The 18099-nt window shown below is 40.7% G+C and overlaps 1 protein-coding gene across 1 annotated transcript; it reads right to left on the minus strand.

Annotated features, from left to right (window-relative positions):
* Nucleotides 1–4828: 4828 nt before the first annotated feature.
* Nucleotides 4829–10010, minus strand: TM4SF4 (transmembrane 4 L six family member 4). Its single transcript, XM_009333976.1, has 5 exons — nucleotides 9670–10010; nucleotides 9317–9406; nucleotides 7001–7134; nucleotides 5138–5327; nucleotides 4829–4846 (listed from the first exon to the last, which is right to left on the minus strand). The coding sequence occupies exons 1-5, from the start codon at nucleotides 9841–9843 to the stop codon at nucleotides 4829–4831; spliced, it is 606 nt and encodes a 201-aa protein (XP_009332251.1). The 5' UTR covers nucleotides 9844–10010.
* Nucleotides 10011–18099: the final 8089 nt, after the last annotated feature.

Below are 18099 nucleotides of genomic sequence, written 5' to 3' on the forward strand. Positions count from 1 at the left end.
GCGGGCCGGGGCGCCGGGCGGGGCCGCCGGTCCTGCACCTTCAGCCAACCGTGAAATCCGGCAGCAGGCAAACCTTGGACGCGCCAAGGCTGTGGAGGCGGTTTACTGGAGCTTTTTTGTGCACGTATCCGTCTCCAAATCATGCCATAAACTACTGTGACTAGCACAATCAATTAGTAGACTAATGGTGTATTTTTCAGTGCCTACTAATGATTTTTTTCGGTTTGGATTGTTTGGATCCACAAGTGGGAGCAATTTGTATTTCAGCAAAGGGTCCTGCAGCAAATCAGCAGTGACAAGTGGAGAATAACGAAGATGTCTGTAAGAAAGTCCCCTTGTGTTGGCGGAGCTTTTGTAATTTCAGTTAAACTGCGTGTCCTCTCCCAGTGAAAAAGTAATTTGGCAAGAAGAAAAACTTCAGAGGTGTTTTATCTGGGTTTTTGTTCATGTCCATCACTGTGATACCAGTGTCCGCCCTCTGGGGTAAAGACCCCACCCATACCAATGTCAGAACAAGTCAGTCTCCCCATCCCCAGGCAGGAGGGGTTGTTCCAGAGTTTGCCATTGTTGGCCTTGTTGCTGGTTACACCGTGAGTAACGTTGAAGCCATGAAGGGGGGGCTAAAGTTGAACTGGGGGCAGGTGATGAACATTCAAGACTAGAATGACGTTAGAAAACATCCTTTGCTCTTGGCTGAGCAAATGTCTTCTAACTTTGTGTATATTGCTTCCTAATTTTAGAAACGAACCTTTTGCAAAGGTTTGCCAGTTAAATAATGCATCGTTCCCTGACAGGTGACACTGTACTGTGGTTAATGTATCATCTTGTTGCAGTCTATTTATTGGAGACAATCAATAAAGAGAGCTCCAACTGTATATAATTTAGCCGTGCAGGGGCACCAGTTTTGTCAGGCTGAAGTTGAAATGTGTGAGCTCAAAATCACATGCACACACTCCACATGTTGTAATCCCAGTTGTTAAATAACCTGTGTGTTTCTTTTTATGTAAACTCTCAGCTGAAACAATGCCTCGCAATGTCAAAATTGCTATGCTCTCAGCACCCTAGTCAACCAGTCACTCAGCAGCCAGTTTTTATGGGTGAATAATGAAGCTTCAGATAATATGTGCATCTCTGAGATTTTACAAAAGATACTAACATTTTTCCTTTAGGCTACTAGGATTTGTAGCCTAAATTTGTAGATTTCTACATCTGTATGACAGTTGACATTTGTACACACTAAAACTGAGTGTGGTGTTCCAGTTGGTCAGGACTACTGAGGTCTGGTTTAACACTTTCAGTTCTCCCTGTTCGTGGTTCCTCTCTTGCCATCATCTTTCTGTCCCTGTCTAGCATTGTACTCTCTTTACCTGTGACTTCTCTCCCAGGAGTACCACTGGCCCGTTATATGTTTCCCTGTTACAACAATCTATGATCCGTCCCTCTCCTTGATTTTACTGGATGCTTCGCTCAGTAAAAACAGAGCAATCTCCAGTTACTGCAGAACTGACACTGGAGATAAGTGTGATTCCCATAAAATTAAATGCTAGGGGAGAGCCTCAGATGTTAACTGTAACTGAATAGATTTAGGAACACTGTTGTTGGCACTTTAAAATGCTAGATCATCTGAGCTGCTGATTCCAGTTCGTTTATGCTTGTTCAATACAACCCAAGGCCAAGGTGCAAATGCAGCCCAGATCACAAGATGAAATGCGTGCGCCTTGTCTTAGTATCTGCTATCTATTAGCTCATGTTAGAAAACCACCATGTAGTTGGGCACCTTAGAAGCATTGACTCATGAAACACCCTTTGGTTTTGGTTTTAGGTATCATAGCTTCCTGTCTGTTATTTCTTATCCCAAGTGTCCCACAAAGGTTTATGTATTCCGTTTATTAATATATCAAAATTGTACACTATGCAGATACCCATCCCTTTGTTGAATGCTGATGAGAAACATTCCATGTTCCCGAAGGCTTCATATAAATAAAACAAGACAAATGCAAGATGAGGTGCAGGACAGCTGCTAAGCACAGATGAAAGAATAGATGCAAGATGGTTGCATCAGTGGGTGGTGATATAAAGGGTACTCTCAAATTCCCTAGCAATGCAGTAGAACAGGTGGGAGAGACAGCTGTTTCTAAAGAGTTTTTTTTATAATTTCTTTTATCATCTTGCACAAGCCTTGAGACATCCAGTCTGGCAAGCTGGTTTGTGAAAATTTGTTTTAGGAATTTCTTAAGAATCATATCAGTTGATCTGAATCCCTCAAACTTCTCCAATCCCTCTTATTTCCTCCTTGATTTCTTTGGGAAATAGTTTTTTCTTTTTAAGTTTTAAAAGACTAGTTCTTTCTAAAAAGTATTTTTGCCTTTCGTATCTCTTTTGCCTTTTGTATCTCTTTTCATAGCACTGTGCCAAACACAGCTAAACTGAACTTCTGCAAAAAGATTAATAAATAGCATTTGCACTCATGTATAGATTGGAAGCTTTAAGAGGAGGATTTACGAGCTACTCAACTCGACTGAATAGAAATTGTAACCTGTGTTGAAGTCACAAGTCCAGTGTTCAGCTTCTGGAAAGTTGTAGGAGGAGCTTGCAGGAGGACAAGATGAATGCTGAGTTGTGAAAGAACATCAGTTATGATGAGAGAGTGAAAATTTTTTGTTTTGTCAGAGGTGAGGATTGAAACATGCTAGGAGTCTCCAAATATGTAAAAGTTTGCTGTGAAGAGGAAGACTTTTCCGTAAGCCCACCGGGAAGAGAACAGCGTTGTACCAGGGGGGTGCATGATTACATATTAAGGAAGTCTTTCTAACTTTCAGAACAGTTAGCAGTGTTATAAAATGCTGAAGATGTTGGATCTCTGAGCTTAGTGATTTTTAAGAACAGGTTACACAGATGTCTTACAAATTATGTAAGTGTTGTTTGCACTGCTTTTGCATACAAAGGTAGGCTCCAGAGATGCCTCCCAGACCTGTTTATCTGTGACTCTTAAGTCACTGCATCACCTTTGTTAGACAAGAGATCACAGTTGGTTAGTTAGTGCCATGAACAGTGGGTTAAAAGCCCTTCTACTTCACAAGTAGAAACACATTTGGTTACTTTCTGTGAATATTTCTACATCGTTAAATCATACAGACTGCGCAGTTTCTGTAGAAGAGAGATTCAAGAGAAGGATTACAGGTATAGGACATATTTCAGCATGTAAATAGATAAGTATGTTGAAGTTTTAATTGCATTTTCTCATCACATAGCTGGATTTAAACAGGGTATGTCCCTCTCCTTTCCATGGGTACCAATTATATATTGTATCAGAGATGTGAAAATTTATTTGATTTTCTAGAAATGAGGCTTCATTTACCATTTGTTTGGAGCCAGTGTTTGAAGATGATGTCCTGTATGAGAAATCGGCTTGCTCTCTAACAAGACAAGACTTGTGGGATTCACAGCAGTGACCAATCAGGTTGTGGTTCATCCTTGTCTTTGTAGCTAATGAACTTTGCTGGTAAAATAAATGTCTAGGGCAGCGTGCCTGTACCTGGAACACTGCTGCTCTGTCCCTCCCATCTCAGAGTATAGTGGGGAAAGTTGAAAAAACTTCAAATAAAGGTGAAACAACTCCTGTATGAGCAATGACTAAATATACTAATGCTCTTCAGGCTAAAAAAAGAGACAACTGAGAGGAGATATGAGAGAACCTATGAAATCAGGTATCATGGGGAAGAGGGGATGGGACTGGCTGTGTACTCTTTCTTGCAGGCAAGAACTAGGAGGCATCGAACGAAAGGAGCAGGTGGCAGGGTCAGAACAAAGGAGGTTCTTCCCACAACATGAAGTTGTGTGATCCAAGAAACAACTGGACAGCTTCATGGAGAAAGAATCCCTCAAGAAGAGTTAAATGCAGAGATGGCACCTTTGTCTCGGGTGGTCCCTGGAGTACAAAGAATTGTAGGCTGGGAAAGTCTCTCTGCAAGCCTCCCGTATTCTTATACTTTCTGTTTTCAGTTTCATCTTCTACAGCCATACTGTGCTGGTACATTCCCTCTGGTGAGAGTGACTGGAAGAAAATTGATTATGGATTAGTGAAGAAGCCAGATCCCCATCGTGCTGAGAAATGGCTGTGCATTGGCCTTTCTCACTGAATTCCTGGTGTGAAGCAGGGTATTGTGGTGTCCAAGATGACTCGTAATGCCTCAGACTAGGGATCCACAGCACTTTATTCTTTTGCCTGTTACTTTGACCCTACGCTTACCTGCACAGCAGTGCTGCTGAATACACCCATCTGTCAGACACAGTCAAGAAAAGAGACCTCACCATGAGATTCATGGATCTCTCTTGTAACAGAGACTCTCTTTATAGAGAGCATTTTAATCATAGCAGGTCTGGAAGAGAGAAGTCCTCACTTTTCCACGTAACATAAAGAGGTACTCAAAAAAAGTTAGACTGGTGATATTTCCATCTGATAAACCTCAAAAGAAAATAGACACAACTGCAGTACAACTGCATTGTACCAGCAGCATTTGGTGATCCCCAGTTGGAAAGCTGACTCAGGAGAGAAAATATTTTGCCTGAGAATACCCTCTTCTTAAATGAAAGCTGTTTTACAAAAATAAATATGAATGTGAGAGTTGAATTTCACTTATTTTATTCCATGATGAGGGGTTTCAGGAAGACTAGAAAGGGAGTCAGGGCTTCATAACATTAGTGGGGGGAAGTGCCCTTCATTCTCATCTTCTTAGCCAGAGACGATGCATCTGAGGGCTGCTTTGTGGAATGGTTGCAAAAGGGAGCCTCCCAAGATAAGGAGGGTTGTCTGCAATATTCATATTCTTTAGACAGTTCCATCTCCCTGGAAGAATAAAAACATGGATGTAATTTAGTGGCTACTATTCCTGTGACTTTCAAAGGTTTTTATTATTTCCCAGTGGCTATGGGAAGCTGTCAGATAAACACCGTAAATATGGACTGAGATCATATTTTCAGCACCTGGCAACACTGCAGCGTTTCAGCTGTACTTTAGAAAACATGATCGTGGCGCTGAATGAAGGCCAGTTTAGTTTTTCAGACTGTCAGCTAGTCAGGTGTATATATAACTATCATCACTACACAAAATAATGAAAGAAAACCATCAGTTGCTCACCCCACAACATCCGCAACATTTGCAGTCCCCACAGATTGTTCCAAACAGGCCGTTCACCACCTGAATGCCACAGAGCACTGCCTGGATCCCACTCATGACGAGCAGCAAGGAGAAGAGGGTCAGGTTCCACGGGACGATGTTTTTGGGTGACTGACACATGTTCCACAATGTGTGGTTAGCGAGGTAATTCCTGGGGACACACACACACAAAACAGTTAGGAAGAAGACGATGTTAGCTCGCAGAGAGGGGGTCTGTCACGACTGACAAGTTGTCACTGTTGTGATGTTCTGCTAGCTTCAGTACTGTGAGAAAGAATTCCCATTATCGCACTGGTGCTACTTATCTAGAACGTGATTTCGTTTGAGTTTCTAGATCAATTGAAGCAATTGATTTGAAAAGACAAGGCATCAGAAGGGAACAATCAGAGACGAGTATGTGTTAGATACAGTTGAACAGTTTCTGGTATTTTGGGAAGAAATCTTAGCCAAGCATGTGCCAAACGGATGTTCATCCGTGCCAACGTCTTCTGTCGAAGGCGTTTTTGCTACTGATGCCGTGGTTCTCTGCTGGATGAAGCAGTGCTGACATCTGGTGGTGCGTAATACACCCACAAAGCGCACCCCTGCAGATACGGGACTCGGGGGGTCTCCTTGGGAGTGTGGCACCTTCTGTAACTCCTCCTTGGCAGAAACCCCGGGGGGGTGGGGGGTGTCTACACCCAAATATTTGTCTTAATTTACGGTATTACCTTGTAATAAAAACAAGTGAATTATCAAAACAATATGGTAAAAGATGAATAAACTCAGTTTTCCTAACAAAACATCAAATGCTACAAGACCAGTTGCCTCTTGCCCACTGAGCAGAAACGAACAACCTTTGCTGTTCTAGATGCCTCGTCTAAAGAACAGCAGTATTAGGTAAAAGTATTTTCCATCATTTTTACCTCCACATTTTGATTTAATTGTGAACTGCTTAACCACTTTCTATATTTCCTCTGCATATTCTTAATGCTGTTTTGTTTCTTGTGGTCTTGTCAAGTGATTCCTTGACTGCAACCAAAATTGTGTTTGAAACAGAGCATATTTTTCCAAATACTCCCAGAATTAGACCAAAGCAGCTGGTTTCCAGCCCTCACTGGCCCAGGAACAAATAACGCGTAACATACAGCATTATACCTCTTTTTTTCTTTTTAACGTGAGCTATAATTTTGTGCTGTATTATGCAAGAAACGCTGCTAGGTCACTCTTGACTGAGGAAGACTGCATTAAAGACTCTCAGGTGATGAGGGGTTTACTGCACCCCTTGTCGATCTGTCCTGCTCTCCGTGGTAACACACTGTACCCTGTTTTCAGCTGGACCTTTGCTGACTTCAGCCCTGAGCAATTGGATTGCTAGGGTTTCATGTTCTTCACACCACCTCTGTGAAAGTGATAAATACATATGACAGCAAACATGTTGCAGAGTGTGAGGAACAGACAACTTCCAAATTCCATAACCAAGATAAAATGACATATAGATACTAATTATTTGCATACCATCAAATTTCAATATAAGATGTCACTGCTATTCATCTAGGTGGAATGTATTCCCTTATACTGCTTATCATCCCAAGAATAACCTAGAAGGCTGTGCATTTCTCTTTATTAGCTCTTTTGAAACTTGGTAGTTTTGATTGTACTTGCTAGTCTTTACATCCATGCTCTTGAACCTTATTTAGTATTTCTGTGTGTTGCTGGCTCTTCTAAGAGTTTCTGTGTTTTGGACAAACAGTATAATTCCCATTTTTATACAATCGATTTGGAAGTTAAATCATATCACAAACTTAAAACGTGTAACATTTGTTTCTGATTGTCTTGTCTTACCCATCCTGGAAAGGATAGGTCCACTGTGTTCCAGTGTCACATTTGGGGCCTCTGTTTAGGGCTACTGCTGACAAAACAAAGCAGTATCCAGCTCCCAGAACTCCAACTGCAGCAAATATTATAGAAGAAAACATCTGATGAAGAGAAAAATAATGTTATTTTTGTTCTCATTCATACAATGAAATGTACCCTATTAATGTGAATGTACAGTCCCTAAATTCAGCTCTTAATGGTCAAAATAGTCAACTCCCGAGCAGCTAAAATATATTAGTTTGCAATTACATAATAAATGTATAACGCATAGCTGCACTGGTATTTAGAAGCTTTAAAAGAATTAGCACCATTTGCCTGAAGACGAAAGGGGTCAGTGCTGACACAGTAGATAGCACTCCTCCCCTTTAGACAGTATTTCTCCACTGGACCTCGTTGTTGTTCGAGGTCCTGTATTTCACTGAAGTGGATGTCTTTCTCAAGAGATCGTAAGCAAGACTGAAATCTTGGACCACTCAGGGCATTAAAAAAAAAAAATCTACAGTACCCTTTACAAGTTAGCTTTGGTATCTTGGTCCTATTTGGACCAAGTAATTATATTTTTCCTTTCTGAGTCTCCCCTTCATGTTTCATATTAGCATACTTTATCTCCTCGCAGGTACTTGTCATCATTAGCTCTAATAGTGCAATTGGAATGGATTGGAAAGGTTGTCTCTATTTTTTCTGGCTTTCCGTTACAGCATTTTCATATATACTAATATGTAAGTAAATAATGCAAAAACTAATGCCCCGCTTGAATTCTGAAGCACTTGTAGCCATAATAGTTTGTAGGTAGAGGTAGTGTCTTTTATTGGATCAAAGTGATACAGGTGGAGGAAAAAAAGAAACGTACTTTCAGGTCTGTGAGCTTTTATTCAGACCTCATCACGAGACTCTTGCCTTGAGTGTTGACATGCATTTTTATGTTGATATATCTGATGGGGCTAACTTAAACATTACGTTTATGTAGTAGACATCATAATAATGGTGTTTCTGCTAACATACAAGAACAAATTCAGTTTTCAGTCATGCTGTGGCAGGGCCACCAGGCCTCTTTTAGTATGGTGTACTTAGTACTTGTGACTGTATTAGTATTCCCAGTCTCTCAGTCAGCTGCACTCTAACATGAGTCATCAACAAGGTACTGCACTGCAGAACGAAGGTTGCTTTATGGGCAGCACCATGCGTACACGGTATAGCTTACACACGCCAGCAGGAGCAGAGGCAGCGAGCGCTCGCAGCTGGTCACCTGCCTGTGTATAACCATGCGCCCAGTTCAGCTGCATTGCAGAGGTGTGAGTGGCAGCCTGGCAGCAAAACGTTAGTAGTTTGGTAGTCACCGAGTTACATGTGGTCTCCAAAGCTAAACTAAGATATGTTCACTGCTAACAGAAAATTGATAATACGGTGTGGTGAAGAGAAATATGTGGCTCCATTTCCCCCCTCAAAGTTCCGCCTGCTTTGTTGGATTGCATGAAGACAGCATCAAAGACAGGGGATTTAGGGAAGGCCCCTTGTCAGCCTCACCTTCCTGATGCTTTTCCTATCTGTTTTTCCCTTTTGTTTTCAATTGAAAACCTGTTCCTTTATAAAAAAGTGTAGCGATCTACTTGAGCCAAACAATTTATTTCAAAAGGACAGACTTTCCTAGTAGAAATATATTTATTTTTTCTCTAATCTCATTTTTAAACTAAAATGCTTGAAATGTTTACTAGTGTCTGAAGGTATCCATTTGAAACTTTTCACTTCTAGCATGAAAGAGAGCTATAAATTCAACGTGGAGCCTGGTCTACCCGGCTTTAAGCAGGAGGTTGGATTAGGTGACCCCCTGAGGTCTCTTCCAACCTGAAATTTCCTGTGAACCTAGTGAGATACAGCCCATTGCACGGGTCTGCAATGAGCTGGGAATGTAGTGCCCAACTGTCAGAAACATTTTTAAAACTGCCAACAAAAAATGGCTAAAGAGAGAACTGTTATGCTCTGCAAAACAAAGTGCAGATCTTTCAGAAATTAGTTTTAATTGTGATAGCAACTATAAGTATCTTGTGATAGAAAAATACAACAAGGCAGTACAGTTGTGGTACCTGTGGCACAACATCAAAGGCATAATACAATTTTTACAGCCAGCTATTTCTACTTTCCAGCACTCAGACAAATGGCAGGGCTTTGCGTCCTACGCTTTGGACAGCATCTGTCTAGTCTCTCAATCACTGTGAGCAGAAGATATATGTATCATATCAGTAACAATTTAGCTTTTACTTTTTTGCCATGTTTCCTCTCACTTACCGCAAACCTCTTTCCACAGCTCTCATTACCACAGCATCCACAGCAATCATTATTCTTAAGGCCCAAAAATACCAAGGCAGGAAAGGTCATCTACCAATAACAGAAATACAGTTTGACTTGGGATGAATTCAAGTTACATCTGCTTTTAAATATAATAGTTCTATGTCTTTTTTTTTCTTACGACTAAATTAAGTTACTTATTGCAAAACTGTTGGATGATTTGTAACTTATTTGTTTATCAAAGAAGAATTTGCAGTGTTGGAACCTGCATTTGAGGTACTGAGGAAATTCAGCAATACAAAGTCATGGGGGGGAGGGGGGGAAGGTGGGAATGTCTGACTTTATATACTCACCAATACACCAGATCCCAAGATCCCTCCGAAGTACCAGACCTCATCTGTAATGTGTACATTGTCTTCAACCACTTCTCCTCCAGGGAAAAACAACAAAATGTTGGCGAGGGTGCATAGCACAGCCAGGGGGATAAGAGTGGTTCCCAGGCACTTAGCACAACCTCCCGTGCACATGCTTTTTTAAAGAAATGGCAAACACAATTAAAGGCAGAGGAAAAATCTCTCAGATGTTCTCAGAACTGCTTCATAAAAAGGAGCTTCTCAGTGTACTTTACAAAATCCAGTTTCTGCTGTGCCTTTAGCGGAGCTGAGCCTGTAGAATGCTCCCTTCAGAGATGTTGCTGCAGTCGATCAGAAATGCAGTATGCTGGTTATTTATACATTCTCGCAGCCGTGATGTCAATTTTCTGAACGTCCGTAAATGCAATTACGTTCAGTGCAGCCTCTCATTTTACTATGACTACCAGTAACCTCTGTTAATATTTTACTAATGTGGATGAGACACTTCATTATCTGGGCTCAGGTGATAGGTAGATATCCTTCTTAGTTCTGGAGCATCGTTTTTACAACACATGGTCCTTCTTCACACTACAAAATACTTCTTTGTAAGGACTGACATGAAAACACGTAACGAATCAGCTGATGTTAATAACAGCTGTGTGCAATGGAGTTCTGGTGAATTTTCTTTTCTTCGGGAAAGTTGAGCTAGTCCTTTGTTATTTTGAAGCACTCAGACAATTTATAGATTTGCAATAGGTAGTGAATTATTATGGAGGCAGTCTTTTGCAGCTGTTGTCTCTGCATAAAGGTGAATGATCAAAAAAAGTTTCAGTGGACTTGCTCCTTATGTTGTGTCATTTTGTGTTCTCTAAGGATAATGTGTTCCCTCAAAGCCCAGCATTTCATCTGCGCTCAGGCAAAATTTCCACTTAAAATTATGCTGCACATGGCAGACAGACTCCTGAGCTCAAGCAGAGCCTCACTGGCTTAGCATGCAACATTTTATTCAAGCAAGCACCTCTTTTAAAGCAGGCTCTGCAGCTCTTTAACAGATACTGGATACTGGATATTTCATATTTAGACTTGGTATATTGTCCTGTAGAACTTGTGTTAGGATGATTTTCGCACCAATCTTCATTCCTAGCAAATAGTGATAGATGCAATTCCATTGCCGTCCCTGTGTGGACATGAGAATTCCATGTATTTTGAGATGTACAACAGTTTCCACTTTGCTCAGAAGGTAAAGCTCAGGAAATTTTCGTTCAAATTTGAAATAAGCCTTCTTTTAAAGATGTTTGAGGCTTTTTTTTGATCCATATAGTGGATGTCTGCTGAATCTTCAAAGACAGGCAGCCCAGAAACATCTAAAATTTTACCTTGTACGACCACAAAATCCCATTAAGTACATGATATTGAACTGTCCAAAGCTGTCTTGAACTGTCCAGAGCTATGGCTTCAGGTTAAGTGGCAATGCTGAATAAGATGGTTTTTACAGCCACCATCCTTATAGAAATGACACAGCTGAAAGAGACCCAAGTCACTATTCATCTAAACTAATTCCCTGATATGGTTTATCACAAGCCACACCGACCATTGTGCGGATACAAGGAAGCTGGCAGAGCAGGGACAGGGACATCTTGAGCCATCACTGATGCTGAAGAAATGTATTTGGAACCAGAGCCTGGGCCTGTCAGCTTTAGGCTTCTTTGCAGAAACAGAAGGATATAAAGCAGTTTTATCAGACTGGAGGGCCAGACCTAATGTTTTTAAGCAAATATCTTTTTAAGGTGACAGTAGTAATACTAGAAATCCAATTTAAGTATATATGCAATTCTTGTAGTTGTGAGGTGCAATTGGAAGGTTGTCAACTTGTGAGAAGGCTCTCAAATGCCTTTTTTCCTGAAGGTACCGATAGGATTGAACACAGACAGGTACTGTCTCTGGCAGGTAGTGTGTTCAGGGTTCTGCTGTAAAATATGCATCAAACTTAAAGAAAATTAGCTACTACTAATTTAGGTGTGGCACTGGGTACAGTCCTATTGTTTTCAATAGCTAAATTCTGTCTAACTTCAGGCAGAAAGGATCACGGTCTTGGTTTTTTGATTAAAAGATGAAACTATGAAACACATTTTCATGTCAGACTTAAGACTAGATTTTTGCACTTCATCTTTACTTCAGGGAGCCTGCTCTCAGCCTAAGAAAATTATCACAGTATGATTTAATCTTTGCAGGTAAAAAATCAGCTCACTTATTTACTATGCACTCACTTGGCCTTGAGTAGAGCAATTTCTACAAAGAAATCTTACTTTTTCTGAAGTGTTCTTCTCTAAATACTGGGAACCAACTGGGCAAATGCTAAAGGCTGTCAGGTTCTTTGATGGGTTAATTGCTGATCACATCTTGCTGATATGTCTATTATTACTTTAATTAAAATAAGTATTTGCATAGATCAAGGGAAGTAGGAAATACTCACTGAAAGTTTTTATTCTTGAGAATTTATGGAACTTCCAATACTAGTCACTAAAACAGCTTTTAATGGCTTGGGGAGTAAAAACGGTGCTTCATTTACAGAAGGACCACTAAGGAAAAATAACACTGTGATTCAGGTGCCTGTGCAATATATGCCAACTGCTCTGTTAAGGAGTCTCTCTGGAGTATGTGTCTCAGAACAAGGCTACGAGAAAGTATTATGTTGTGGGAAACAAACAAAAAAGTAAATCTGGACTGAGGTCAAATTATGTAAAAGCAAAGGAACTAACTTATTTTTGTGTGATGATACTGAATTTTTCAAATGAGCCCCAGATGCTCATAGAAAAGATAGGGTATGAAAAGCCAGTGGGGCTGCCCAGCAATATTGTTGATGTCCCCAGATCACCTCTGGTTGGAGACGTTGGGTAGATGAGATTTATTCACCAAAATGCTTAGAGCCAAATAAATAAATCTGTCTCGCCATTTACCTTTACCTAACCTTGTCTGGATATGAATACTTAAGGAACAGTATTTTGATGTAACTTGTGAATGATTTAAGATGGATGCAAGTAGGCATGCTTGGTCTGAAGTATCAAGCTATCGAGAGTGAAAATACAGATAATGGATCGGGGTTATTTGGCTCCTATTACCAGGAAGCCATGCTTCACAACAGTACGATAGCTATATTTAGCTTCTCTTCCTGTTTTATACTCCATAGAAGACTCTGCTTCCGTATTCTGGAAAACCAGCTGAAAAGCTACAGGGTAGTCATTAAATACACTGCTAGTCTTCTTTGGCCTCAATATCTAAGAAAATCGTAGTGAAGCTAGTAAGCTGTTACTTAGAAAGTTTATACTCTGCATGACTTGTGAGCCTCTTCTCGAAGGTTAGTAATACTGCAACAATGTCACTCAGTGTCGCTATTACTGATTCTGCTCTCTGTTTCATAACTGTGAAAATCATTACGAAGAGGTGAAAGTATCAGTATTGCTCAGAAGATGCAGAAACTGGGCAGGAGGGAATAGGAAAAAAAGATGTATCTAAACTAGACATGAGCATTTGGAGGTTACCCCCCTTTTACCTGGTTTGTGATTTTTAATTCTTAAATTACAAAACACCAGCAAAAATCTAAGACATTGAAAAAGCCTGGGAGGTGGGACAATATTTGTAAAAATAAGTGAAGCACCAGGTGGGGACTACAGTAAGTCCTAGAATCACTAGAATTGCAAAATGCTGAAATGAGCTCTTTGTCCTTTTAAAACAGAGTGAAAAAAACCAGTAATGGGGTCAAATCCATCTCTTTTCCACCCAAGCTTATCTAGAACCACAGCACTGATTTCAGTAGAAATAGAACAGGTTCACATAGGGATGCATTTCACATCAGAATACATCAGATCCATATTTCAGTCCTATTCAGCTTATTACACACAGTTAAGATGGCCCATTTATAAAAACGCAAAGCAAAAAACCAAACAAACCAAGCTCTCCAAAACTGCTCTTAGGGAATTTTTCTTTCATACAGGCAGGAATTTATTTACTCTTGTAGACAGCGTGTCCTCTTGTTTTATGGTCTGCCTGCTGTACACTGACTTTGTACAGTGACATTGCATTTTGGCATGAAAGATCTTTTATGAATCACATATGACAATGAGAGGTGAACATTCTATCATTCATTTAGCTATACACATATGACATGCCTGTGTCATTCATTCAGCTACAGGACATGGAGTTTTCCAAGTGAATTCTGTGAAAGTTTTCGTGTCTAACAGTGGTGTTCGCAGGTGTATAAAATTTGCCATTAAGCTCAGTTCAGTGGCAGTACCTTTCATTTGGCATTCTGCCTTTAAGAAGAACCTGAATCAAAGGTCTTGCAGGAGGCAACTTTCTGTTGGATACACACATATTAGAGAATAAAGACAGTTGGGTTTTGTTGGGGTTTCTTGGTTATTAACTAGTTGATAAGTTATTCTGTTACAATTACATATTCATAGTCCAAATTCTTACACGTCATGAGATGGTTCTGTAATTGAAATAGTAGATAAACCAGCTGATACAAAGATGAGACATCATAGACTGATAAAGATACACATCCGCAAATCTGAAAAAGTTCTTGGATTGCAGCAGAATGAGAAACACCAGCCTATTGATGTTAGGTCTGTAGAAACAAAGGTGGAATAAATTAGCCTGTTTAACACGAGCTTGGGAGCGTTATGCAGCAGTATACAGGGAACTGTATCCTGTGTAGTGCAGATACAGCAGAGACAGAACTACAGTGATATGACTTACATGCAAACAACTAATAGCAAAGTTACCATGGAGTCCATCTTATATTGTACTAGTCAAGAAATTATCCAGAAGAAGTCCTAATGAAACCCAGCTTTTATCCCATTCCTTATGCTGTCACAGCCTCTGCCATTTTTCTTTTTACTTTTTTCCAGTTCTGGAAGGAAGCTCGATCGTCTAAGTGACACACAAATAAAATGTCATGCCTTTAAATCCCGGATGAAAGAAACACTGCTAAGAGTTATGATCAATATTGAAGGAGGAGATGGCAGTATCACCCTCTACACCTGTCATACACCTTCTCTCTCACTAGTGTAAAATGTTAATGACAATAAAAGCAAACTCTGAACTACAGTTTTGAACGATCCACCCGAACACTGTAAAATGAGGTTAGCAGACCAAGTAGTACTGTGGAAGGGGACCCGGCTCGCAGTTTGTTTAGTGCTGGAGGTGCCGTGGACAGAATGTTATCCTTCACTGTTGCTGTATGAATGTTGCTCACATAAGACACCACAGGTCCTATCTTTCAAAAAAGAGTGAATGACTGAGTACGTGGTGCAATTCACATCAGCTCCATACCTCTGGCACCAGGAATTCCCATGGTGCTAGGAAACTAAGAACTTATTTAAACAACTCCCCTTCCCCTAAGAGTATCAGAAGTCCCTGGGATGATGCTAGAGACTCTTTTTACTCTTTAGTTGACCTTTTCTCTGGCAGACTAGTCTGTGTAGGTGACTTGCCAGAGATCAGAAACCACCTACAGACTTTTTCTGTTGTACTGTGCCACAGAGCATGTGTTTCTCCATATTTGGGGTTAAAAGCTTGATTTTATATTTATTTTGTGATTTCTGGAAACTGTGCTACAAGGTGCAAGATTGTTTGCAGGAAAGACTGAATTAGAAATGCTCTAATTTTTAATAGCCCTCTTCACTGAAACATTAAGTCGTATGATGAAGGTGAATCAAAACCTGAATGTATCTTCCATACATCATATATTGAAATTATGGCATATGCCACATTTTAGGATAACGCACACAGTTTTTTGTTTAAAAGGAGAATGTTTCACATCACATATACTTAAGCCCATTCAATAAAGGATGGCAAGCAATGATTTGCACCACTGCCAAAATAATCATATGCATTCTTTTGTGTATTAAGAAGACCAGAGGATGGTTCCTTTGTGAGGACCACTCCTAGGAACAAACATGCCTGCAGTACTGATGTCCGTAGTGCTGAGCAGACTCATGATTCCTAAGAAAATCACACTAGTTTACTTTGTAAAAAGAGTTTTATTCAGGTATTTGGTAAGACAAATTTTGAGTGGCTTCTCAAATTTGCATATAATGCAACATGAATGAAGTCCACAGGTTCTTGGTGTGAAGAGCAGATCTAGCAGAACAGCCTGGACAGTGACAGTGGTTGTTCCCAGTGGACTGTTCCCTATCAAGCACAGTGCATTCGGTGCTATTGGCACAGGCAGTTTTAGGAGGAGCCTGTAACTGAGGATTCATTGAACAGTTTCTGGGAGTTGTTCTGTATTTGTTTTTCTTGTTGTGTCATTGTGATTCTCTCTTAGCCATTTTGCTAGGAGTAGTGGAGGCTGTGAACAACATAAGCTGTTTGGTACACATTTGGAAAGCACGGCCCTTTACGTCCCACTCTGCTCAGCCAGAGCAATTGGCTCTGTCAGGCTCTTGGAGCTTCCTGCTGCTGGCTGTGTGCTGCTTGGGCCTGTGTCATATCTAACCTGGGAGCTGGATGTACCTGTCCTGCTCCTCATGGAACAGACACTGTTGGAGGCATTGCCACTGATTATTAGTTGGGCCCCTAAAGGAGAGAGAAGCATCTATCTGGTCCCGTGTGCGTAAAAGCAACATGCGCATGACCACTGAGGAGAACGTTTTGAAAGGCTCATGCTCATAAATTTAACATTTCATTCCAAGAAAGACAGCTATTACGCAACAGAAAAGCAGACAGAAACAAATGAAGAAGTCCTGACTGACAGCACAGTCTACATGTGGTGTTCAGTAGGATGTCTGCTAGGCCAATGTAAGCAGTTTTCATGGCTTTCTACAGTCTGCTGTTGCTTCTGAGGCAAAGATTCAGAACTTGAAAACTCTCCATACTTCACCTGATATGTTAAATAGACTTTCATGACATTCCCAGTGGGTAGAGAGCATCTGTAATTTGGCTCCCAGTTATAGCATAGTGACTCAGTAACAGGCATAGGGAAAATATTTGCTGTAGCTGGAACATAAATTTTACTTCTTTTTTTTTTCCCTTTCCCTATCAGACTAGAATATGGCTTTTTTTGCAGTTGTGAATCCTGGCTTGCAGTAAGGGGAAAAAGTTTAAATCGTATTGCATCCAGCACCCTGCTGGCCTGATTTACTGCAAGTGGCTCGAAGGCAGATGCTTCTACCAGGCTCTTGCCAGGCTTTCAAGCTGAGCTTCACAACAGTCCTGCTTTTTCCCTCTTACTCCACTCACCAACATTGTCAGTACCACAGAAGGCTAGCCAGACTCCTCTGTTCAACTATATTCTTATTTATGCATGGCCTTTTTAAACTACTGCCAACCTTTATGTGAGGGTTTAAGTTACACTCATCAGCAGGGATGGCTCAAGGGGAAATGGCATCCAGCCTGAGCTGGAAAACAAAACTCAGACTGATTCAAGTCTTTTTCCGGGGAAAAACTGAGTGACTTGCACACTCAGTTCCTCTCAAAGAGGTTCTTCCCTTCCGTTCTAGCCCACGTTTTCCAACTCTGGCCATCTATCTGGGAGGAGGACCAGTGAGCCCATTGTCAAGCATTAGCCAGAACTGGTTGTCCTGGAATAAATACTCCATTGTGGAGAGTCTGAGGGCTGGTAACTGGGGTGGAGCCGGTCTTTGAATGTTGTGTCATCCTGTCCTGTTCAACAGCATTTTCCTAGCAATTGTGGAATCGCAATGGAAGGCACTCCTTTCTGGCGTGCTATGAGAGGGTGTTTCCTCCTCTCCTCACCTCCTAAGTCATACAAAGTCCACGCTGTGCAGAGAAATGTGAAATGACATATTTTCCTATGGAAAAATAATAGGCGTGGAAGGCCACTCAGTTTTGGTAATTTCAGGAGGATGTAAGCAGTGATGATACCTTATCAATTCTTTGCCTGGTTTCTTAAAACACAGACGGGCAATGACCTGCAAACTACATGGAGACTGAGAAATGACAGGAACAGATAATTTGATAGATATAAAGGATAAATATAAATACAGCTACATGCCCTGTGGCTATATATAAACCTGCAGAGTGCATGATAGCTGGTAGCTGTAAATGAGAAAGTTCAATAATTGGAAGCAGTGATCCTGAAACAGAACCAGGTGTAGCATAGATGGTAACCTGAAAAGTGGAGTAAATTATCCTGGATGCAGCATACGCTAGCTAACTATCCTTTTCTCAGTGCCTGGGCTAGCCCCCTGAGATACCACTGGTACTATTGTCACAAGAAGTTCCATATTTTTGTTGCCATGGATTTTTTGCTAATCTTGGTAATCAGATTTTGATTTTGTTCAGGTAGATGAACGTGGCTTAACATGTATTTTGATATGTCTGTTCATTTTTAATTGTAGATAGATGTGTCTTGATCAGTTCTTGTGTCAATGACTGAACTCATTAGACAGTTACGATCCAAGGTCA

This window comes from Pygoscelis adeliae, unplaced genomic scaffold, assembly GCF_000699105.1.
Source record: "Pygoscelis adeliae isolate BGI_AS28 unplaced genomic scaffold, ASM69910v1 Scaffold241, whole genome shotgun sequence".
Taxonomy (NCBI): Eukaryota; Metazoa; Chordata; class Aves; order Sphenisciformes; family Spheniscidae; genus Pygoscelis; species Pygoscelis adeliae.

Bases quoted from the DNA above. Each gene is read 5' to 3' on its own strand.
- TM4SF4 (XM_009333976.1), bottom strand. From the start codon at position 9,843: ATGTGCACGGGAGGTTGTGCTAAGTGCCTGGGAACCACTCTTATCCCC. The intron at 7,135-9,316 runs GTAAGTGAGAGG...TCTCTTCATCAG, and splicing joins GCTGTGGAAAGAGGTTTGCG to ATGTTTTCTTCTATAATATT. The intron at 5,328-7,000 runs GTAAGACAAGAC...GTGTGTCCCCAG, and splicing joins ACCTATCCTTTCCAGGATGG to GAATTACCTCGCTAACCACA.